The sequence below is a fragment of the Bufo gargarizans genome, chromosome 5 (assembly GCF_014858855.1).
Source record: "Bufo gargarizans isolate SCDJY-AF-19 chromosome 5, ASM1485885v1, whole genome shotgun sequence".
In the NCBI taxonomy this organism is placed as follows: domain Eukaryota; kingdom Metazoa; phylum Chordata; class Amphibia; order Anura; family Bufonidae; genus Bufo; species Bufo gargarizans.
Window position 1 is genome coordinate 200,338,361 of NC_058084.1, and position 24,205 is coordinate 200,362,565.

A 24,205-nucleotide genomic window follows, 5' to 3' on the forward strand; every position below is an offset into this window, starting at 1 on the left:
CCACGATAGGACCACAGATCCAAAGCAGTCCCAGGAATAGTGGTAGATAGCAAAAAAGATTCACAGCAGCATGTCCGGTGTGACTGTTTAATGGGAGCCAAGAGTGCACACACAAAGGATACGATGTTTTGGCTACGCAGTAGCCTTTATCAAGTATACAAATACAAAAAGAGGGCAATCATATATACACCACACTAGCCACTCATGTGACATAGTAGAGCCAATCAACTGAGGGCTCAATCAAATCAACACATGTGTGACAATTAAAATGGTCTGGGCTCCAATCAGACAATCTGTAGTTAATAATAAAAGCAATGTGTACCTGATGTCCCAATATGTACCATCCAATAACCTCAGCCATGTTTCTAACTCAAGTCGGCGTCTCGACAAGCCTATTGCGCATGTCTGTGACGTCATCACGTTCCAATGTGGGCATGCCACCGTCAACAGGATCAAGGATGCAGCCGCACCCAATCCAATGGCTACACCATATACAGCCAATCACCGCTCGCATCTCAAATCAAATGCGTAGCGCGTCATCGGCACATGTGACCAGCGAAAAGGTCCTAGATCCACCATAACCACAGGGAAATATGTAAAACTTGTATGTATCTATTATCTCAAGCCACCAATATGTAGATGGGGACAAAACATGTCTCACTCACATCCAATCATATTGCAAGAGGCTGGACAAACCATAAAAAAAAACATCAGATGAAGGTTACTTACTACATGCCTTATGACTGATAGATTTAATCAAATAGTCACTAGACATCGGCTTGAAAGAAAGAGGGGAAAAGGTAATGGATGGAAAAATGAGTATCGGTATATATATATATATGGAGCACGTAACAGTGATAGAAAATTATACCCCAAGGGGGACAAATAATTAAAGTGCAAACAAAGGTGTAAAAAATTTCTACCTTAACCGCCTCCGGACCGCCTAACGCAGGATTGCGTTTCGGAGGAGGCTGTCCCAGGCAGAGTCACGCATATACGCTCAAAGCCGGCCCGCGCATGCGCATCGCAGGCCGGCAAAAGTTTGAGGGGGGTTGCATCATCAGCCTGCCAGCCAATGATCATCGCTGGCAGGCTGATGATTTTTAAAAAACCGAATCACAAGCCAGTTAACACATTATATTTATAAATATAATGTGTTAAATGGCTGCTGTGCTCCTCTGCTGATTTTTTTCGTCAGTTGGTCTCAGCAGAGGAGCACAGTTCACAGTGAGTACACCAAACACTTCACTTAGCCCCCAGATCGCCCTCCATCACCCCAATTAACCCCTTGATCGCCCCTGGCAATCACCTAGTAAAAGAGAAAAAAGTGATCAGTGTAGACTGTCACTTTTTTTTCCACTGGTATTGACTGATAGGTAGTTAGCAATCGGTTGTACTTTTATAGTATCTGTAAGTGATCAAAACTGATCACAGTCAGCTCTATAATAGTATTAGTGTCACCTTAGCTCGCCCTCCACCCAAAACGCAGTGTTTGCCCAATCAGGCCTGATCGGTCTCCCACACGTGCAGTGATCAAATATTTTTTTTGATCACTGCACAATCACTTTCCAAGCGCTGCAGCGATAAAAAAGTTTTGATATTTTTTATCAATCACAGCGGCCTCCGGTACTTCGCTAGCCTCCCATTTGTAAGACAGGCTTGCTTTTTTTCTTGGGTAGTCTCAGGGAATACCCCCTAAATTTAGTAGTCCAAATGTCAAACAAGGAGTATTCTTCTGAAGAGGCCTACAGGATTCTGACCCAGTCGGATGAGGAATGGGAACCCTCATCTGACGAATCTAGCGGGTCAGAATATGAACCTGTAGAAAGCAGTGGCAGTCTGACCCAAAGTTCGGACGAGGAGGTTGAGGTCCCTGATAGCACCAGGCGTACCCGACCCCGTGTTGCTACACCACAGGTTGCGCAGGATCCGCTTCAAGGGCAGCAGAGTGGGGCTGGCGGATTACGTGGTGAGGCATACACCAGCAGCGCAGCCCTCCCTGGACCTAGTACCAGCACTGCCGTACAAAATGGTGAAGTAGAGAGCACCAGAAGGGCAGTTGAAGCTGGTACGGTGGCACGTGCAATAGTTACCCCGTCGCAGCCACCGCACAGACAGGCCCGTAGACCCCCTAGAGTCCCTGAGGTGCTGGCAAACCCTGATTGGCAGTCCCCAACTTCAGCCGCACCATTAGTTTCCCCTTTCACCGCCCAGTCTGGAGTTCGAGTTGAGACAGCTCAGATCGGTTCGGCCCTGGGATTTTTTGAGCGGTTCTTGACTGCGGAGCTCTTGGACATAGTCGTGGCAGAAACAAATCGGTATGTCACTCAATTTATAGCCGCCAACCCGGAAAGCTATTATGCCCAGCCTTTCCGGTGGAAACCCGTCCAAGTTTCCGAATTAAAAAAAGATTCTGGGCCTTCTCCTCAACATGGGTCTAACCAAAAAGCATGAATTGCGGTCATATTGGTCCACAAACCCAATTCATCACATGCCCATGTTCTCTGCTGCCATGTCCAGGACATGATTTGAGGCCATCCTCCATTTCCTGCACTTTAGCTACAACACCACCTCCCGTCCCAGAGGCCACCCAGCTTTTGACCGGCTCCACAAAATTCGGCCCCTCATAGACCACTTCAACAACAACAGATTTGTATACCCCTGAGCAAAACATCTGCGTAGACGAGTCCCTAATACATTTTACCGGGCGCCTTGGCTTCAAACAATACATCCCAAGCAAGCGCGCCCGGTATGGGGTCAAATTGTATAAGCTCTGTGAAAGGGCCACAGGCTAAACCCACAAGTTTCTGATCTATGAGGGTAAAGATCAGACCCTGGAGCCGGTCAGTTGCCCTGACTACCTGGGGAGCAGTGGGAAGACAGACTGGGACTTGGTGTAACCCTTATTTGGCAAGGGGTACCATCTTTATGTGGACAATTTCTACACAAAAGTGCCCCTCTTCAGGCATTTGTTCCTAGAACATATTGGCTGCTGTGGCACCGCGCGACCTAGTCACAGGGGCTTCCCCAAACGGCTCGTTACCACCCGTCTTGCAAGGGGAGAGAGGGCTGCCTTGTGTAATGAAGAACTGCTTGCGGTGAAATGGAGAGACAAGCGTGACGTTTACATGCTCTCCTCCATTCACGCAGACACGACAATACAAATTGAACGAGCAACCAGTGTCATTGAAAAGCCCCTCTGTGTCCACGACTATAATTCGCTCATGGGAGGGGTGGACTTCAATGACCAGATGTTGGCTCCGTATTTAGTTTCCAGACGCACCAGATGCTGGTATAAGAAGGTGTCTGTATATTTAATTCAATTGGCTGCATATAATAGTTTTGTTCTCTACAGTAAGGCTGGGAGAACAGGATCCTTCCTCAAATTTCAGGAAGAGATCATCGAGAACCTCCTGTATCCAGGAGGTTCCGTGGCCCCATCCACCAGTGTAGTGAGCAGTCTACACGAGCAACATTTCCCCAATGTCGTTGCTGGTACCTCAAACCAACCGTCACCCCGAAAAAGATGTTGTGTCTGTAGCAGTAGTGGAATAAGGCGTGACACCCGCTATTTCTGTCCTGACTGCCCTGCCCACCCTGCCCTATGCTTTGGAGAGTGTTTCCGGAAGTACCACACACACAGGTACACTTAGCATAGGGATTGCATCTCACAGGACAGGCACACAGGGCTATTAGGGCCCATTCACACAGAGCTGCTGCAAACCTCTCCTTTAACCTGGGACAAAGTGCATAATGTACTTGGCTACATCTTTGGGCGATTTGTGCTTTGCACATTGTCCCATGGGGAAGGAGAGGTTTGTCCTATAAAGGTAAAAAATAAATAAATAAAAAAATAAAAAAATTCACCAGTAAGCAAAAAAGTTAATGTTCTGTTCAAAAAGTTAAATAAAGTTTATATGTTGTGTTCAAATGTTATTATAAAGTTAATAAATTTATTGTGTTGCGGCCTGTTTTTTTTTTTGTACCTTCCAGGTGGACCAACCGATCGACTAGCTGCAGCACTGATGTGCATTCTGGCAGAAGCATTGCACTGCTGTCAGATTACACAAAAGTCGGTGTATGCGGCGCTGCAAGACGATATTTCTCCTCTGCAGTAAAAGATACGTTTGCCGAGGCATATAAGCCGAGGAGGCGGCGGTGTTCATATGCTTTGGCAAACACTTTGTATATAAAAATAAAAATAAAAAATCCCGGCAATGATTTATTCATCCACATCGATTGATGTGAATGGAGAAATCGGGTTTGCCAGGGCATACGAGCTAAGTGGGTATGGATGTTGGGGCGGAGCTCCTATGTCCTGGCAGATGCCTTTCCCCTCTTTTTTTGGCAGAGATTTTTTCATCCACATTGATCGATGAGAATGAATAAATCTGTGCCGTTCATTTTTTCTTTCAGCCCAGAGGCTGAAAGGAAAAAAAATAAAAATCTCATTACCTGTATGCTCAATATAAGGAGAATAGCAGAAACTCCTAATGCTGGCCATACATGTAATGATTGCGGAGACCCTCAAATGCCAGGGCAGTACAAACACCCCACAAATGACCCCATTTTGGAAAGAATATACCCCAAGGTATTTGCTGAGGGGACTATTGAGTCCATGAAAGATTGAAATTTTTGTCCCAAGTTAGCGGAAAGTGAGAATTTGTGAGAAAAAAAAATAAAAAATTCCGCTAACGTGCCAAAAAAAATAATAATTCTATGAACTCGCCATGCCCCTCATTGAATACCTTAGGGTGTCTTCTTTTCAAAATGGGGTCACATGTGGGGTATTTATACTGCCCTGGCATTTTAGGGGCCCTAAAGCATGAGAAGTCTGGGATCCAAATGTCTAAAAATGCCCTCCTAAAAGGAATTTGGGCACCTTTTCGCATCTAGGCTGCAAAAATGTGTCACACATGTGGTATCGCCGTACTCAGGAGAAGTTGGGGAATGTGTTTTGTGGTGTCATTTTACATATACCCATGCTGGGTGAGAAATATCTTGGTCAAATGCCAACTTTGTATAAAAAACAAAAAGGGAAATGTTGTCTTTTGCTGAGATATTTCTCTCACCCAGCATGGGTATATGTAAAATGACACCCCAAAGCACATTGCCCTACTTCTCCTGAGTACGGCAATGCCACATGTGTGACACTTTTTTGCAGCCTAGGTGGGCAAATGGGCCCACATTCCAAAGAGCACCTTTCGGATTTCACACGGCATTTTTTACAGATTTTGATTTCAAACTACTTCTCACGCATCAGGGCCCCTAAAATGCCAGGGCAGTGTAACTACCCCACAAGTGACACCATTTTGGAAAGAAAACACCCCAAGGTATTCCCTGAGGGGCATGGCGAGTTCCTCAAATTTTTTATTTTGTCACAAGTTAGCAGAAAATTATGATTTGTTTTTTCTTACAAAGTCTCATATTCCACTAACTTGTGACAAAAAATAAAAACTTCCATGAACTCAGTATGTCCATCACGAAATACCTTGGGGTGTCTTCTTTCCAAAATGGGGTCACTTGTGGGGTAGTTATACTGCCCTGGCATTTTAGGGGTCCAAATGCGTGCAAAGTAGTTTGAAATCAAAATCTGTAAAAAATGGCCTGTGAAATCCGAAAGGTGCTCTTTGGAGTGTGGGCCCCTTTTCCCACCTAGGCTGCAAAAAAGTGTCACAAATGTGGTATCGTCGTACTCAGGAGAAGTTGGGGAATGTGTTTTGGGGTGTCATTTTACATATACCCATGCTGGGTGAGATAAATATCTTGGCAAAAGACAACTTTTCCCATTTTTTTTTTATACAAAGTTGGCATTTGACCAAGATATTGATAGGCTTGTCATGCAAATTAGTGCCCCACTTGTATGCCATCAATGGCGGGTTGTCAAATTCACTTACTGTAGGTAGGCCCTATGTAAAATTTGCCACTCCCTTCTCATAATCTGTGCTATGTCAGCACTATGATTGCCATAAGTGGATACAAATGGTATACGCCCAACATTCCTTCTCCTAGGAGAAGCCTGAAAGGTGGACACTCTGTCAACCAATGGGATCCTAGTCCTTGACCTGTGTAACAACCTGTCTGGATATCTTCTGTTGTAAAATTTATTACACATCTCATCAATGCGGTTAATGAACATATCATCAGATACCACTCGTCTCACGCGCAGCGAATCGATATGCAATTCAGCTTATACCAGTAAATGAAGCGTGAACGAATTTTAAAATATGAAATTCGCTCACCTCTAGTGACCGCCACCGTTCCTTGCCCCCTTAACAGAGACCTCCACAGTGCCCGCCCCTTTAACAGTGACCTCCATAGCAGCCACCCCTTTATTAGTGACCTCTACAGTACCACATCTCCTTAACAGTGATTTCCACGACATCCCACCCCCTTAACAGTGGCCTATACAGCAATCTGCCCCTTAACACTGACCTCCATAGCGACCACCCCCTTGACTGTGACCTGCACAGCAGCCTGCCACTAGGGTGGCCAGAGATCCAGTTTTAGGCCAGACAGTCCGGTTTTCAGACACCCTGTCCTCTGTCCGGCGCAGGACCTGGACGGACACAGGAATGTCCTTTTGAACAGCCCACTCTCCGACAGCAGCACTGTGCTGTCTAAGCGTGAGCTGTAGGGAAAAAAAGTCACCCTCCCTCCCACCCCTGCAGCTGACAAAAGTTGATTTTGACCTTCATTTTTTCTTTCCCTGTCAGCTGCGGAGTGGGAGGGGGCATGGCTTATCCAGGTCAGGGGCGTGGCTTAGTGGGACCTGGGGAAGGGTTTTTAAGTCTGTCTTTTGAAGCCACCCTACCTGCCCCCTGAATTATGACCTCCACAGTACTCTGCTCCCTTAACAATGTCATCCACAGCGCCTTACCCCTTTAAAGCTGAACTACAGCAGTGAAAAATAAATGGCTGGGTTGTTATGGAAACCTGGTGTAAAACTGTGTGTATGTGGACACTAAGGCCTCTTTCACACAGGCGAGTTTTCCGCACGGGTGCAATGCGTGAGGTGAACGCATTGCACATGCACTGAATCTGGACCCATTCATTTCTATGGGGCTGTGCACATGAACTGTGATTTTCACGCATCACTTGTGCGTTGAGTGAAAATCGCAGCATGCTCTATATTGTGCGCGTTTTTCACGCAATGCAGGCCCCATAGAAGTGAATGGGGCTGTGTGAAAATCACAAGCATCCGCCAGCAATGCGGTGCGATTTTTTACGCATGGTTGCTAGGTGACGATCGGGATAGGGACGAGATCTTTATTATTTTCCCTTATAACATGGTTATAAGGAAAAATAATAGCATTCTTAATACAGAATACAAAGTAAATTGGGATGGAGGGGTTCAAAAAATAAAATAATTAACTCACCTTAATCCACTTGTTCGCGCAGCCCGGCTTCTCTTCTTTGAGGACCTGGGAGAAAAGGACCTTTGGTGATGTCCCTGCGCTCATCACATGGTCCATCATGGTGATGGACCATGTGATGAGTGCAGGGACATCACCAAAGGTCCTTTTCTCCCAGGTCATCAAAGAAGAAGAAAGAAGAGAAGCCAAGCTGCGCGAACAAGTGGATGAGGCGAGTTAAATTTATATATTTTTTAACCCCCTCCATCCCTAATTTACTTTGCATTCTGTATTAAGAATGCTATTATTTTTCCTTATAACCATGTTATAAGGGAAAATAATAAAATCTAAACACTGATCCCAAGCCCCAACCCTAACTTCTGTGAAGAAGTCTGGATTTGGGTGTGGGTACCAAACATGCTGATTTTTCTCATGAGCGTGCAAAATGCATTAAAATGCATTGCATTTGCACGGAAAAATCGTGCATTTTCCGGTGACTCATCCGCATCCTCACCCTCACACGCGACGCCCGTGTGAAAGAGGCCTAAGGGCTTGCAAGCTTCTATTGGCTGATAAGGGTCATGTGACCAGGCTTCTATTGGCTAATGCATTTTTTGGGAATATCTCAGGAATGGTACGTGCTAGAGCTGAGACCCAGTCTAAAACTTTTTCAGACACCTGATGTACCTGTGTGCCAAATTTCGTGATTGTAAATGCGACAGTGAGGATTCCTTTAGCGGATATACTTTCACACATACAACCAGTTTTGGGGTGTGTTTATCTAATATAAAAAGCTGAGTGTATCCATCCAACCCAAAAGCAAGGATTTATTGACATACTTTTATATATTTAAAAGTAAGACACCCCAAAACTGGTTGTATCTGACCGCACTTTCAACCCAATAAAATATGCTAGGATCACTGCAATTACTGTTTAAAACAGCCTAAAATCTGTAGTATTAGATAACTTTTAGTAAACCCAATTAGTGCAGCAAGGTGTAATAGAATAGCTCCCATTACCAAGGCTTTACACTCCCCTATTGGGTAGATAATGCCTCCCTATCCTTTCCCTACTCTATGAATATTCTTTCCCTGAATTGCTCAGTAGTTATTTTTTTTATAAAGGCTTTCCCAATCACTGTCCCTAGTGCCTGCAATATCTCTCACTGCACTAAGTTCACTGTAAAATGGCAGAGACCGAGCAGGCTGAGACTTTTTATAGGGCTGTGACATCACAGGGGCTGGCTGGCTGCCGATTGGCTGTCTGCATGACATTATGGAATGCTCCCTCGTTCCCGGGCATCTTACTTTTACTTTGTAACATGTGCAGTAGCCATTTTTGAAAAATGTGATTCGTTAACACGAACCATGAGGAGATTCGAATTCGGGATGAATCGAATTTTCCCAGAAATTCAGATCGAATTCCACTTCGTTAACTTCGATTCGGTCATCTCTATTCATGACAAAAGATGGATGGACGAAAATGGCATGAAAATATTGATTGAAAAGGTGTGGTCCAAACGCCCTGGAGACCTTTTGAAGAAACCAGCCCTACTAGTTTATTTATTTTTGCCAGTTTAGGGTACATATCAGTGAAACAAAAAAAAAAAAAATGAGTTTTAAGGAAGTGAACACTCCTCTAGCGGTAAATCCTGGGGGGCTTACCAGCCAGTTACAACCTCTGGACGCTTCTATTAACAAGCCATTTAAAGTTTTCATGCGGGTGAGAATAAACAAATGGGGGGCTGCTTGGAATCATGACCTGACACCCAGTGGACGGATGAAGAGGCCCACTATCACTCAAGTTTGGGAGTGGGTGAAAACAATGTGGCAAGCAGTCAACAATGAAATTGTTCTTGCCAGAGGAGGTTTGCAACTCTGCAGTTATTGAGTCAAAAAACTACTAGTGACTTTTATGCACTATGTGCCTCATCACTCAGCAGCCCCGGTCTGTAACTTTACGTGGTCTGTCTCTCTGCGGCTGAGTTGCTGTGGTTTCTAAATGAATCCACTTTGTAATAATACCATTCTCGGTTGATTTGCATTATCTAGAAGGGATGAAATTTCACAAACTGAAATGTTGCAATGGTGGAATCCTGTTACAGTACCATGCCCATTTTCTGTGCAGTCTTTAAAATGACCCCTTTTAGTTCCTTTTCAGGTATGTTTTCCTGTAAGGGCTGGATTTTTCTGGTGAGAAGTCTGGGAGTCAGTTGATAAAAGGGCACACAGAATGTCCTGTAGCCGTCTACAGTGGTTGAGAGCAGGGGCATTCACTAGGTTAAAACATTCGGGGCCTGAGCCCCGGATGTTTTGTCCCATGCCCCGAATGTCCTGCATGCCTGCAAGATACAACTGTATTGCTGTACACAGAACAGCAATACAATTGAATCTAATACACTGGGAAGAGATGAAGGACCTGGATGATGTCACCATCATGTGACCAGAGCAGGATTGGACCGGAGTGAAGAGGAGAAGGAACCTAATGGTGCTGTCTGTATATGAGGAGGGGTAAGTGAAGGGAGAGGCAGAGCAATGCTGGGAGTTGTAGTTATTTAACTGGGATGTATGCTAGGGCTGAAGGGAGGGATGTTATTGACATGGAACTGTGTGCTTTAGGTGGCTGGGGGAGGGAGTGATGTTATTTACATGGGACTGTATGTTGAAAGTGGATGGTGGGGGGGGAATGATGTTTCTGTACATGGGACTTAATGTTTAGGCTACATTCACACTTGCGTTTGGGGATCCGCTTGTGAGATCCGTTTCAAGGCTCTCACAAGCAGCCCCAAATGCATCAGTTTAACCCCAATGCATTCTGAATGGATGCAGATCCATTCAGAATGCATTCGTTCAGCTCCGTACGGCCCCCCATCCCGTTTTGGAGGCGGACACCAAAATGCTGCAAGCAGCGTTTTTGTGACCGCATGGCTTTGCGGAGCCAAACGGATCCGTCCTGACTTACAATGTAAGTCAATGGGGATGGATCCCTTTGCATTGACACAAAATGGTGCAATTGTAAACGGATCCATCATACCATATAAGAATGTTGTTTACAAAAATAGAGGATTTGCCTCCAAATCTGCTAAGGTATGGGAAAAGTGATGTTCCTCACGGCAATCAATGTACACTCAGCAGGATCTATCGAGTTCATTGGCTAATGTGTCGAGGCAATTGTGAGCTCATGTAATGTATTAAATATGATAAAAGCAACAAAAAATATATTTGGGAAAATGTTTATTTGTGTCACTGCCAGACATCTGAAGCTCTGACAGACGTTCTTTAGAACCTCCTGCCTGAGGTTCTTTTGTTTTTTCATCTTGTTTCCCTCTCTCAGCTGTCATCTAGTTGCACTGATTGCATCCCTTTAAATCCCCTCCCATACTGCATCATTTTGCGGTTTATACAACTTTCTGGACTGTGCTGATGCTAGAAGCTGTTACTACTGCATCCACAAGATTAGTCTGTTTTCTTTATTTCTGTTTGCCTGTGTGCTTGATCCTTGGTGACCCTGACTCCCTCCGTATTAAGGGTAGGGAGCCGGTGGTCGTGTCCCCTCACTATTATAGGGTGTTCAGGTGTCATACAGTCGAGGAATGAGGGTATGCAATTTTCTACCATTGAGATTTTTTCATAGGCTGAGCAGTAAGGGAGAGAGCTAGTGCTCTTACAGGGCTTACCCTATTGTTCCTTAGTTTTGGATCAAGTCAGTCAGATCTTCATTTGTGTCTTCTAGTTTTCTGTAACACTATCCGTGACATTATAAACCACCAAAACCGTCTCAAGCATGGATCCGGTTTCACTTTTGACTGAACGCATGCAGGGATACGCTCCCGGATACGTTCTCCAGGGGTAGTGAGAATTTTGTTAGTTTTAGAGAGGCTTGCAAACTCCATTTTTGCCTACTTTCCCATTCCTCTGGTGATGAGGAGCAGAGGGTGAGGATCATCATCTCGCTGCTTTGGGATAACGCTCAGTCTTGGGCCTTTTTGCTGCCAGTGGGGGCACGGCCCCTCCGTTCAGTGGATGATTTTTTTTTTGATCCCTGGGTGATATATGATCCGGATCGTATTGCTCTGGCTGGCTCTAGACTATGTCTTTTATGCCAGGGTAAACAGTCCGCAGAGATATACTGTTCAGAATTTCGGAGATGGGCAGCTGATACTGGTTGGAATGATGCTGCACTCCAAAGTCAATTTTGCCATGGTCTTTCAGAGGGATTGAAAGATGCATTTGCCTTTCATGAGAGACCCATCTCTTTGGAGTCTGCGATGTCTCGCGCCGTTCATATTGACAGGCGTCTTAGCCACTTCAACCCCGCTAGCTGAAACCCCCTTAATGACCAGGCCACTTTTTACACTTCTGCACTACACTACTTTCACCGTTTATTGCTCGGTCAGGCAGCTTACCACCCAAATGAATTTTACCTCCTTTTCTTCTCACTATTAGAGCTTTCATTTGGTGGTATTTCATTGCTGCTGACATTTTTACTTTTTTTGTTATTAATCAAATTTTAACGATTTTTTTGCAAAAAAATGACATTTTTCACTTTCAGTTGTAAAATTTTACAAAAAAACGACATCCATATATAAATTTTTCGCTAAATTTATTGTTCTACATGTCTTTGATAAAAAAAAATGTTTGGGTAAAAAAAAATGGTTTGGGTAAAAAGTTATAGCATTTACAAACTATGGTACAAAAATGTGAATTTCCGCTTTTTGAAGCAGCTCTGACTTTCTGAGCACCTGTCATGTTTCCTGAGGTTCTACAATGCCCAGACAGTACAAACACCCAACAAATGACCCCATTTCAGAAAGTAGACACCCTAAGGTATTCACTGATGGGCATAGTGAGTTCATAGAACTTTTTATTTTTTGTCACAAGTTAGCGGAAAATGATGATTTTTTTTTTCTTACAAAGTCTCATATTTCACTAACTTGTGACAAAAAATAAAAACTTCCATGAACTTCGAAGTAGTTTGAAATCAAAATCTGTAAAAAATGGCCTGTGAAATCCGAAAGGTGCTCTTTGGAGTGTGGGCCCCTTTTCCCACCTAGGCTGCAAAAAAGTGTCACAAATGTGGTATCGCCGTACTCAGGAGAAGTTGGGGAATGTGTTTTGGGGTGTCATTTTACATATACCCATGCTGGGTGAGATAAATATCTTGGTCAAATGCCAACTTTGTATAAAAAAAAAATGGGAAAAGTTGTCTTTTGCCGAGATATTTCTCTCTCCCAGCATGGGTATATGTAAAATGACACCGCAAAACACATTTCCCAACTTCTCCTGAGTACGGCGATACCAGATGTGTGACACTTTTTTGCAGCCAAGGTGGGCAAAGGGGCACATATTCCAAAGTGCACCTTTCGGATTTCGCAGGCCATTTTTTACACATTTTAATTGCAAAGTACTTCTCACGCATTTGGGCCCCTAGAATGCCAGGGCAGCATAACTACCCCCTAAGTGACCCCATTTTGGAAAGAAGACATCCCAAGGTATTCCGTGAGGGGCATGGCGAGTTCCTAGAATTTGAAATTTTTTGTCACAAGTTAGCGGAAAATGATGATTTTTTTTTTTCTTACAAAGTCTCATATTCCACTAACTTGTGACAAAAAATAAAAACTTCCATGAACTCACTATGCCCATCACAAAATACCTTGGGGTGTCTTCTTTCCAAAATGGGGTCACTTGTGGGGTAGTTATACTGCCCTGGCATTCTAGGGGCCCAGATGTGTGAGAAGAAGTTTGCAATCAAAATCTGTAAAAAATGACCGGTGACATCCGAAATGTGCACTTTGGAATATGTGCCCCTTTGCCCACCTAGGCTGCAAAAAAGTGTCACACATCTGGTATCGCCGTACTCAGGAGAAGTTGGGGAATGTGTTTTGGGGTGTCATTTTACATATACCCATGCTGGGTGAGATAAATATCTTGGCAAAAGACAACTTTTCCCGTTTTTTTATACAAAGTTGGCATTTGACCAAGATATTTATCTCACCCAGCATGGGTATATGTAAAATGACACCCCAAAACACATTCCCCAACTTCTCCTGAGTACGGCGATACCACATGTGTGACACTTTTTTGCAGACTAGATGCGCAAAGCGGCCCAAATTCTTTTTAGGAGGGCATTTTTAGACATTTGGATCCCAGACTTCTTCTCACGCTTTAGGGCCCCTAAAAAGCCAAGGCAGTATAAATACCCCACATGTGACCCCACTTTGGAAAGAAGACACCCCAAGGTATTCAATGAGGGGCATGGCGAGTTCGTAAACATTTTTTTATTTTTTTTGCATAAGTTAGCGGAAATTGATTTTTTTTTGTTTTTTCTCACAAAGTCTCACTTTCCGCTAACTTGGGACAAAAATTTCAATCTTTCATGGACTCAATATGCCCCTCACGGAATACCTTGGGGTGTTTTCTTTCCGAAATGGGGTCACATGTGGGGTATTTATACTGCCCTGGCTTTTTAGGGGCCCTAAAGTGTGAGAAGAAGTCTGGAATATAAATGTCTAAAAAATGTTACGCATTTGGATTACGTGAGGGGTATGGTGAGTTCATGTGAGATTTTATTTTTTGACACAAGTTAGTGGAATATGAGACTTTGTAAGAAAAAATAAAATAAAAAAATATTTCTGCTAACTTGGGCCCAAAAATAGTCTGAATGGAGCCTTACAGGGGGGTGATCAATGACAGGGGGGTGATCACCTCATATACACTCCCTGATCACCCCCTGTCATTGATCACCCCCCTGTCATTGATCACCCCCCTGTAAGGCTCCATTCAGACGTCCGTATGATTTTTACGGATCCATGGATACATGGATCGGATCCGCAAAACACATACGGACGTCTGAATGGAGCCTTACAGGGGGGTGATCAATGACAGGGGGTGATCAGGGAGTGTATATGAGGTGATCACCCCCCTGTCAGGCTCCATTCAGACGTCCGTATGTGTTTTGCGGATCCGATCCATGTATCCATGTATCCATAAAAATCATACGGACGTCTGAATGGAGCCTTACAGGGGGGACGATCAATGACAGGGGGGTGATCAGGGAGTGTATATGAGGTGATCACCCCCCTGTCATTGATCACCCCCCTGTAAGGTTCCATTCAGACGTCCGTATGTGTTTTGTGGATCCGATCCATGTATCCATGGATCCGTAAAAATCATACGGACGTCTGAATGGAGCCTTACAGGGGGGTGATCAATGACAGGGGGGTGATCAGGAAGTCTATACGCGTGATCACCCCCTTGTCATTGATCACCCCCCTGTAAGGCTCCATTCAGACGTCCGTATGTGTTTTGCGGATCCGATCCATGTATCCGTGGATCCGTAAAAATCATACGGACGTCTGAATGGAGCCTTACAGCGGGGTGATCAATGACAGGGGGGTGATCAATGACAGGGGGGTGATCAGGGAGTCTGTATGGGGTGATCAGGGGTGATCAGTGGTTCATAAAGGGTTAATAAGTGACAGGGGGGGTGTAGTGTAGTGGTGTTTGGTGCTACTTTACTGAGCTGCCTGAGTCCTCTGGTGGTCGATCCAAACAAAAGGGACCACCAGAGGACCAGGTAGCAGGTATATTAGACGCTGTTATCAAAACAGCGTCTAATATACCTGTTAGGGGTTAAAAAAAATCACATCTCCAGCCTGCCAGCGAACGATCGCCGCTGGAAGGCTGGAGATCCACTCGCTTACCTTCCGTTCGTGTGAGCGCGCGCGCCTGTGTGCGCACGTTCACAGGAAATCTCGCTTCTCGCTGGAGGACACGTATATGCGTCCACCTAGAAGAGCAGGGCCGCTGGCAGGACGCAATCCTGCGTACGGCGGTCCTGAGCAGGTTAGAGAGAGGAGAGATCACTCCTTCCTGTCATACTCAGTCCAAGGACAGTGCGGCGGTCTCATTCAGTGCGCAGGGGTCTCAGTCTCTCTCAATCCCTTCTGAGCAGGAGCCCATGCAGCTGGGTTTGCTTGCCTCTGACAATAGAAGATGCAGCTCTCAGAGGAGGGTTTGTTTTTGTTGTGGAGGTATAAATCATTTGGCAAATGTTTGTCCCTCTAGGAGATTCAGGCAGTTTTTTTTAGAGTAATAAAGAAACAAAAAGAAAAAAAAAATCCTCTAAAAACGTTCCATCTGTTACTATTGGCAAGGTTGATGCGGAAATTGAAGGTTTTCCGTTTGCTTGTAGTTCCTGTTTTGTCCTACCTGCCAGGGTGGCGCTAGAGAGTGAGAACAATGTTTTGTGAGATTTTTGTAGATAGTGGAGCAGCTGTCAATCTCATTGATAATCAATTTGCTATAACACATGGTTTCCAGGTATGAACTTTGGGAAAGGATATACCTGTTTTTGCTATTGATTCCGCTCCAATTTCTCAGAAATCGTTAAAGGGCATAGTTCACAATATCCGTTTGATTGTGAGTGATACTCATGTTGAGGATGTGTCATGTTTCGTCCTAAGCAGGTTGCCTACTCCTCTAGTGTTGGGGCTACCCTGGCTCACTAAACATAACCCCACCATTGATTGGCAAGCAAAGCAAATAAATGGTTGAAGTGACCTTTGCAGAGAGAATTGCCTCACGACATCTGTTTCAGAGGTTTCTACTTAGACTGTACCATCTTTTCTCTCTAAAATTTTCGGATGTGTTTTCTGAGAGTGGTGTTCAGGAGCTGCCCCCTCACAGGGAGTATGATTGCCCTATTAATCTCATCCCAGGCGCCAAGCTGCCTAAATCTCGTTTATACAATCTCTCCCAACCTGAAATGGTCGCTATGTATGCTTATATCTCTGAGAGCCTGAGAAAGGGACACATACGACCCTCTAAGTCACCTGTTGCCGCTGTTTTTTTCTTTGTTAAGAAAAAAAGATGGTTCTTTAAGACCATGTCTGGATTTCAGGGAACTGAACAGTATCACAATTCGTGACCCTTATCCGCTTCCTCTGATCCCGGACCTGTTTAACCAGACTGTTGGGGCTAAAGTTTTTTCCAAGTTGGACTTGAGAGGGGCATACAACCTGGTCAGGGTCAGAGAAGGAGACGAATGGAAGACTGCCTTCAATACCCCTGAGGGCCATTTTGAGATTTTGGTTATGCCTTTTGGTTTGATGAATGCTCCAGCCGTCTTTCAGCATTTTGTGAACAGCATTTTTTATCATTTAATGGGGAATTTGTACTAGTGTATCTAGATGACATTTTGATTTTTTTTCTCCTGATTTCAAAACTCATAAGGACCACCTACGTCAAGTCTTGCTTATCCTGCGGGAGAATAAATTGTACGCTAAACTGGAAAAATGTGTGTTTGCGGTTCCAGAAATTCAATTTCTGGGGTTTCTTCTCTCCGCTTCTGGTTTTTGCATGGACCCCGAGAAGGTCCGCACTGTGCTTGAGTGGGAGCTTCCTGAGAATCAGAAGGCGCTGATGCGTTTTTGGGGTTTTGCCAATTACAGGAAGTTTATTTTGAATTATTCCTCTGTTAAACAACTCACTGATATAACTAGAAAAGGGGTAGATTTTTTCATCCTGGTTGGTAGAGGCGCCTAAGGCCTTTTCTAGTATCAAGGAGTGTTTTGCTTCTGCTCCCATCTTGGTACAACCTAATATCTCTCTGCCCTTTATAGTTGAGGTGGACGCTTCTGAGGTGGGTGTGGGTGCGGTCTTATCTCAGGGTCCCTCTCCTGCCAAATGGCGACCGTGTGCCTTTTTCTCGAAGAAACTCTCCTCCGCAGAGAGAAATTGCGATGTAGGAGATAAGGAGTTGTTAGCCATCAAGTTGGCTTTTGAGGAATGGCGCCATTGGCTAGAGGGAGCCAGACACCCTATTACCGTGTTTACCGACCATAAGAATCTGGCCTACTTGGAGTCAGCCAAGCGTCTGAACCAGAGACAGACCAGATGGTCTTTATTCTTTTCAAGATTTAATTTTGTTGTCACGTTCCGCCCTGGGGTTAAGAATGTGAAGGCGGATGCCCTGTCATGTTGTTTCCGGGAGGGGGGAACTTTGAAGACCCAGGTCCCATTTTGGCTGAAGGGGTGGTTGTGTCTGCTCTTTATCCTAAATTGGAGGCAGAGGTTCAGGCAGCCCAGGCAGAGGCTCCTGATCTTTGTCCTCCTGGGAGGTTGTTTGTGCCTCTCACTTTACGACACAAGGTTTTTAAGGAGCACCACGATACTGTCCTTGCTGGGCACCCGGGGGTAGAGCCACAGTGGATCTCATTGCTCAGAGATTCTGGTGGCCAGCTCTTCGTAAGTCAGTTGAGGGTTTTGTGGCAGCCTGCGAGACCTGCGCTTGTGCCAAAGTCCCTCATTCACGGCCATCGGGTCCTCTCCTTCCATTACCCATTCCTTCCCGTCCTTGGGCACATCTTTCCATGGATTTCATTACAGACCTGCCTCGCTCCTCGGGGAAGACGGTGATTCTGGTGGTGGACCGTTTTAGTAAAATGGTGCATTTTGTTACTTTTCCTGGCGTGCCCAATGCAAAAACGCTGGCGCAGGCATTTATTGATCACATTGTCAAACTGCATGGTATCCCTTCAGACATAGTCTCTGATAGGGGCATGCAGTTTGTTTCCAGATTCTGGAAGGCCTTCTGTTCCTGCTTGGGGGTTCGGTTGTCATTCTCTTCTGCTTTCCACCCGCAGTCGAATGGCCAGACAGAGCACATCAAATCAGAATCTGGAGACATATCTGCGTTGTTTTGTGATGGAGAATCAGGAGGATTGGGGTTCTTTTCTCTCCCTTGCTGAGTTTGCTTTAAATAACCGTTGTCAGGAGTCCTCTGATAGGTCACCATTTTTTGATGCATATGGGTTTCATCCGCAGTTTGGGACATTCTCTGGAGAGGGGTCTTCTGGTTTACCTGATGAGGACAGATTCTCCTCGTCTTTGTCATCTATTTGGCAAAAGATTCAGGATAATCTAGAGCATGAGTGAGAGATATAAGCATGTGGCGGATAAGAGACGTGTGCCTGGTCCGGACCTGAGTGTTGGTGATCTGGTATGGTTGTCTACTAAGAATATCAAATTGAAGGTTCCCTCCTGGAAGTTGGGTCCTAAGTTTATTGGGCCTTACAAAATCTTGTCCGCCATCAATCCCGTTGCCTACCGTCTTGAGCTTCCTCAGACTTGGAAGATCCATAATGTTTTTCACAAGTCCCTATTAAAACCTTATGTCCAACCCACTGTACCCTCCTATTTGCCTCCTCCTCCGATTGTGGTTGATGGTTATCTTGAATTTCAGGTCTCTAGGATTGTGGATTCCCGTGTTGTCCGTGGTTCTCTCCAGTACCTCGTTCATTGGGAGTGTTATGGTCCTGAGGAGAGGATGTGGGTCCCAGTGACGGACATTAAGGCCACTCGTCTCATCAGGGCTTTCCATAGGTCCCATCCTGAGAAGGTGGGCTCCGAGTGTCCGGAGTCCACTCGTAGAAGAAGGGGTACCGTCACCGCCAGACATCTGAGAAGCTCTGACAGATGTTCTTCAGAACCTCCTGCCTGAGGTTCTTTTGTTTTGTCATCTAGTTTCCCTCTCTCAGCTGTCATCTAGTTGCACTGATTGCATCCCTTTAAATCCCCTCCCATACTGCATCACTTTGCGGTTTATACAACTTCCTGGACTGTGCTGATGCTAGAAGCTGTTACTACTGCATCCACAAGATACGTCTGTTTTCTTTATTTCTGTTTGCCTGTGGGCTTGATCCTAGGTGACCCTGACTCCCTCCGTATTAAGGGTAGGGAGCCGGTGGTCGTGTCCCCTCACTATTATAGGGTGTTCAGATGTCATACAGTCGAGGAACGAGGGTATGCAATTTTCTACCATTGAGATTTTTGCATAGGCTGAGCAGTAAGGGAGAGAGCTAGTGCTCTTACAGGGCTTACTCTATTGTTCCTTAGTTTTGGATCAAGTCAGTCAGATCTTCATTTGTGTCTTCTAGTTTTCTGTAACACCATCCGTGACAATTTGGTAACACGATGCTGTTGTGACATAGTACAAATAGTAATTGTCATTTTTGGATTGTACATACCGCTGTGTGTACTTCGTATACCTTGCATATTTTATATGTTCAATAAAACGAATAAAAAAAAAATTGATCTTTTGGGACTTTAAATTCAAATCTAATACAAACGAATTGGTCCTGAACGGATACATTCTTTTTTTTTATTTTCGGTGTGAAAGTAGCCTTAGGGGGTGATGTTTACATGGGATTGTGTGTTGAGGCGGCTGGGGAGGAGGTGATGTTATTTATATGGGACTGTTTGGTGAAGGGAGGATTATAACTGCAGGGGGCACTGCAGATCCAGGGGACATTATAGGTGGTCTTATTACTACTGGGGGCTCTGATGGAGGGTCTTATTGGTTCCGCCTTATTTCTACTAAGCGCACTATGGGGGCCTTATTACTACTGGGGGTCTGTAGGGAGCTTTATTACCACTGGGGGAACAATAGGGCGCCTTATTTCTACTGGGGACTCTGAGGGTATTATTAATATGGGAGGGCTCTTCTAATAATGGGGGCATTGTTGAGGAGCATTATCACAGTTGGGGCAGTGTTACTAATGAGGGCATTCTATAAGGGAATTACTATTGGTGGGACTATGAGGAGCATATTACTATGGGGGGCAGTAATGTTTATTCACAATAGTATTTGGGGGTATTGGGGGGGGGGCAGGGGCGTAACTGAAGGCTTATGGGCCCCGGTGCAAGAGTTCAGCTTGGGTCCCCCTTCCCTCAGTGCTTTGTGTGTCTTATGTGGCACAAGTGTCTTTGGGCCCCTTCAGGCTCCTGAGCCCAGTAGCGACTGATACCTCTGCACCCCCTGATGAAAAACGGATGCAAAATGGACATTAAAAATGGACTCACGGCCAGAAAATGGATGCACACTGATGCAAAATTGCCATGAAAAACTGACAGTGTGTGCATGTAGCCTTAGAGTGGAGCCAAACAAGCTGCTCGCATCACTTTACTCTTCAGCCCTGACCTAGGGACACATATAGAGGCTTACTGTGTTGGTGACAGTGTTGGTACCCCTGTTATCAGAAGAAAGTAATGCTGAGCTTTATTGAATCTCTGGTTGTCAGAAGTGTAACTTGCATGCTTCATTTCAAGTAAAATGTGAGGTGAACCTGCTCTGACTCTAGCTTCTGTTTCCTGGACTCAAGGGTAACATCACACTCCATCAGAAAAAAAAAAAAAAAAGGAAAAGCCAACCACCATGAGGGCGTTACCATGAAGAAAAAAAAAAAAAAAAAACACTTTCTGTAATTAAATACCTTTAGTTCGCACACTGACCACATATCCATGGTGTCCCACTTACCTAAAATATGCCAAAAGATCGTCATCATGGTTTACACCAGGCAGCTATTCATCAGTATATCTATTTTTAATGGTATATAAAATTATAGTCTTCTGCACTTTTCTATTCAGAGGACTCCTGCAAAATGAGTTTTACAGTGCAGCGTGCATAAAAAAAAAAAAAAAAAAAAGGCAATGTATGCCAATAACGTGGCATACCAGTACATCGAAGGATTCTATCTAAAGTACTCCTGGTGTCCTGGTGTTCATATCTGATGGAAACATCATGTAGAATGTGAACTGAGCCTTTACATTGGAAGTAGGGTGACCGTCGTGTCCCAGATCGCCCATGACAGTCCCGCATTTGGAGAGTCTATCCCGGGTCTCGGTCACCCTCATTCCGGGACAATGCAGTGTCCCGGAATGATCTGAGCCGCCGACCGCTGATGTGACCAGAGCCGGGGTGCTGATAGAAGGGCGGCGCCGGCAGGGCACTGCAGGAGATGAGTGCTGCGCTTCCATTGTGGAAGCGCTCCCTCATCTCTATAGTCATCTGTATACAAATGTCTGTGCTGCGGCAGCCGGCAGGGGTGGGAGATGTGTGTCCCCTTCCTGTTACTCTGATAGGCTGCCTATCAGATGCCGGTGCAGGCGGCGCAATGACATCATCGCGCCGCCTGAGCTAGCGAGGGACACAGGCTGGAAGAGGCCTGCATCGCATACTGGAGGAGGTAAGTAGATGTTTTTTTAATATATATATATATATATATATATATATATATATACTCTGTGTAAAATCAGGGCAGCACACCTAGTATCCAACCGATGGGTGCCAGCGGCGAAAACACCTTACCAAGGTGTACGATATAAAACAAGAAAGGCACCGCAGCACATCCGTAGGTGAAAAATAGTGGATCTTTATTCACCCTTGCGACGTTTCAGTCCTCTTACTGGGACTATTATCAAGGCTTGATAATAGTCCCAGTAAGAGGACTGAAACGTCGCAAGGGTGAATAAAGATCCAATATTTTTCACCTACGGATGTGCTGCGGTGCCTTTCTTGTTATATATATATAGATAGCAAAAAGATGAGGCAGCACTCCAACGTCAGGTGAAAACCGTGGATCCTTTATTCCCCTCTGCAACGTTTCAACCGCTCATTGCGGTCTTTATCAAGCATGGTTTACAAGTGTCATACAGGGGTATATATACCCAGAGTGCATTGTGCCAATACAAGTGAAAATTATTCAATTACATCAGTATAAACATAAAAAAACATCTTAGACTAACAGAAATTATTACCGGAATAAAGCCAGCATCACAGTGATAACATACAATTGTACATATAATGTGAAATATTAATATACATGATCATATAAATGCCGCAGCATAGATATTCTAAATGAGGCTCATTCAGCCAATGATTCACCACATGTGTAGACGTGTTGATTATAATCATAATTAAAAACATAAAACAAACTCACACAGCAGTGGATGACTACCGGCGCCAAAATCCGCGTCCTCTCACCCCAGCTGCGCATGTTTTTCTCTTTTTTGTTATTTATATACACACACACAAATTACGCGACTGGCACATCATGGGGGGGGCGACTGACACATAATAGGGGGGGGGGCGACTGACACATAATAGGGGGGGGCGACATCTATGGGGGCACATCTTACTGGCACATTATTGCGTGGCACTATAGGGGCATCTACTGAGGCTAAAAAGAAGGGATATTTTATATGGGGGGGGGGGCTCTGTATAGGGGCATTTTATACTGGGACACATTATGGTGGGTACTATGGGGAAGGGGGAGAGAGGAGCACTATGGGGGTCATCTACGGTGCACTAAGAACGGGTATTTTATATTCACACATTATGGGAACATTAGCTCAACTGGGGGCTACACAAGGGGGTATGTTTTGCACATTAATAAGTGACAATAAATACACATTTAGGCATTAGTGTTAAAACAAAAGATACTGAGCTTGTGCCATGTAGTCTAATGTGGAAGAGTTTGGTGAGCTGAACTAGAATCAGCATTAATATTTTCAGCGATAATTTACTGTATTGTTAGTATTATGTTTATTTTCAATAATATATTGTAGAGTAATATATTGGTTATTTATACATTAAGAAATATGTGGACTTGTTTTGCAGTCTGTTATTTATGGTTGGTAAAGTATTCATATTTTGTCAAAGTTCCTGCTCATTAAGAAAAAAAAACACAAAAAAAACAAGTGTCCCTGAATGGCAGTTAGGAAATGTGGTCACCCTAATGTACACATGATATTATAGTACAATGTACTTACACAGAAAGGGATAATACACATGGCTGCATCTCATTTTACACACCCCTTACATAATGGATACTAACTGCACCTTATATCTGAGTAGAAATAGGCCCCCTTAGTTATTGTCTCCCATAGCAGCAGCAATGACTGCTACACAGGTAGTTACACCCATGAATATACTGTGGTTAATACACTAAAGCTGAATGAGTGCAAACACTAAAGTACATGAATATGGCATACGTTACCAAATTAATGAATAAATTATAGATGGTACAACAAATTATAAAATACAAATGTATTTAATGCATATAAACCTAACAGTAATAGAAGCGCTAATCCATTCAGCCTCAAACAGCGGAGTGACCAATTTCAGCTCTGTTACATCTGTAATTTTATAGACCTGATAAATAGGTATCTATTTAAAAATAACCATAACACAACTTTTCTACTCACCAGAACAACAAACTTCAGTGTTTTCTCTGCATCTGTTTGGCCCAATACCAGAAAATATATAGTGAGAAACATATATCTTGATAAAAAACATCTTGAATGGCTCAGATTGAGTTCTGAAGGAGGCATACTGTATTGTCACTTTAACAGGTAGATCTGGCAAGGTGCTCAGACAATACATGACATACTTAAGGGAAGCTGGGAGGAGCCAGTGTTTTGTGTGACTGAAAGAATTAAAGGGGTTGTCCAGTTTTTTTAAAATATTGATGACCTATTATCAGGTCCGACCCCTGCCGATCAGCTGTACGGGGAGACTGTATGAGCAGTGTGCATGTGCCATCTCCCTTCTCTCTTCCTGCTGGCTGCTGCTGTCCCATACACATACAGCAGCTGACAGGAAGAGATAAGGGAGACGGCATGTAAATGGGAGAAACTTACTAATAATGGCATTTCCTAGGCCAGTCTTAGTTAAAATATGCATGTAAGATAGAAGATACACCAAATTTAAGAGGCACCATTTTTTTTAAATAAATGGTATAAGGGCACATCTTCTGGCTTTTGCAGGCCATAAACTGAAATCCATGTCAGCCAGTAGCTGGTGTAGATTTCAGCTAAAATTTATGCCAGGTTCTGGTGTAAATTATCGTAAATGTGGCTATGACCCTCTTGCTCACTTTTAAAAAGTGAGAAGAAGCTCCAAAGGTTGCAAAAGATGTGCAAATACTGCAACTTTGTGGTATAAAAAAATAAAATAAAAATGTATATATATATATATAATATATATATATATATATATATATATATATA

General features: G+C 44.2%; 1 protein-coding gene across 1 annotated transcript in view; it reads right to left on the bottom strand.

Annotated features, from left to right (window-relative positions):
• Window positions 1-23,730, bottom strand: part of ACP3 (acid phosphatase 3) — a 142,578-nt gene extending 118,848 nt beyond the window's left edge. Inside the window, exon 1 of the mRNA XM_044294099.1 lies at window positions 23,402-23,730. Coding sequence (XP_044150034.1) covers window positions 23,402-23,527 — 126 coding nt within the window. The 5' untranslated portion in view covers window positions 23,528-23,730. The remainder of the gene's footprint in view (window positions 1-23,401) is intronic.
• Between the last annotated feature and the right edge of the window lie 475 nt (window positions 23,731-24,205).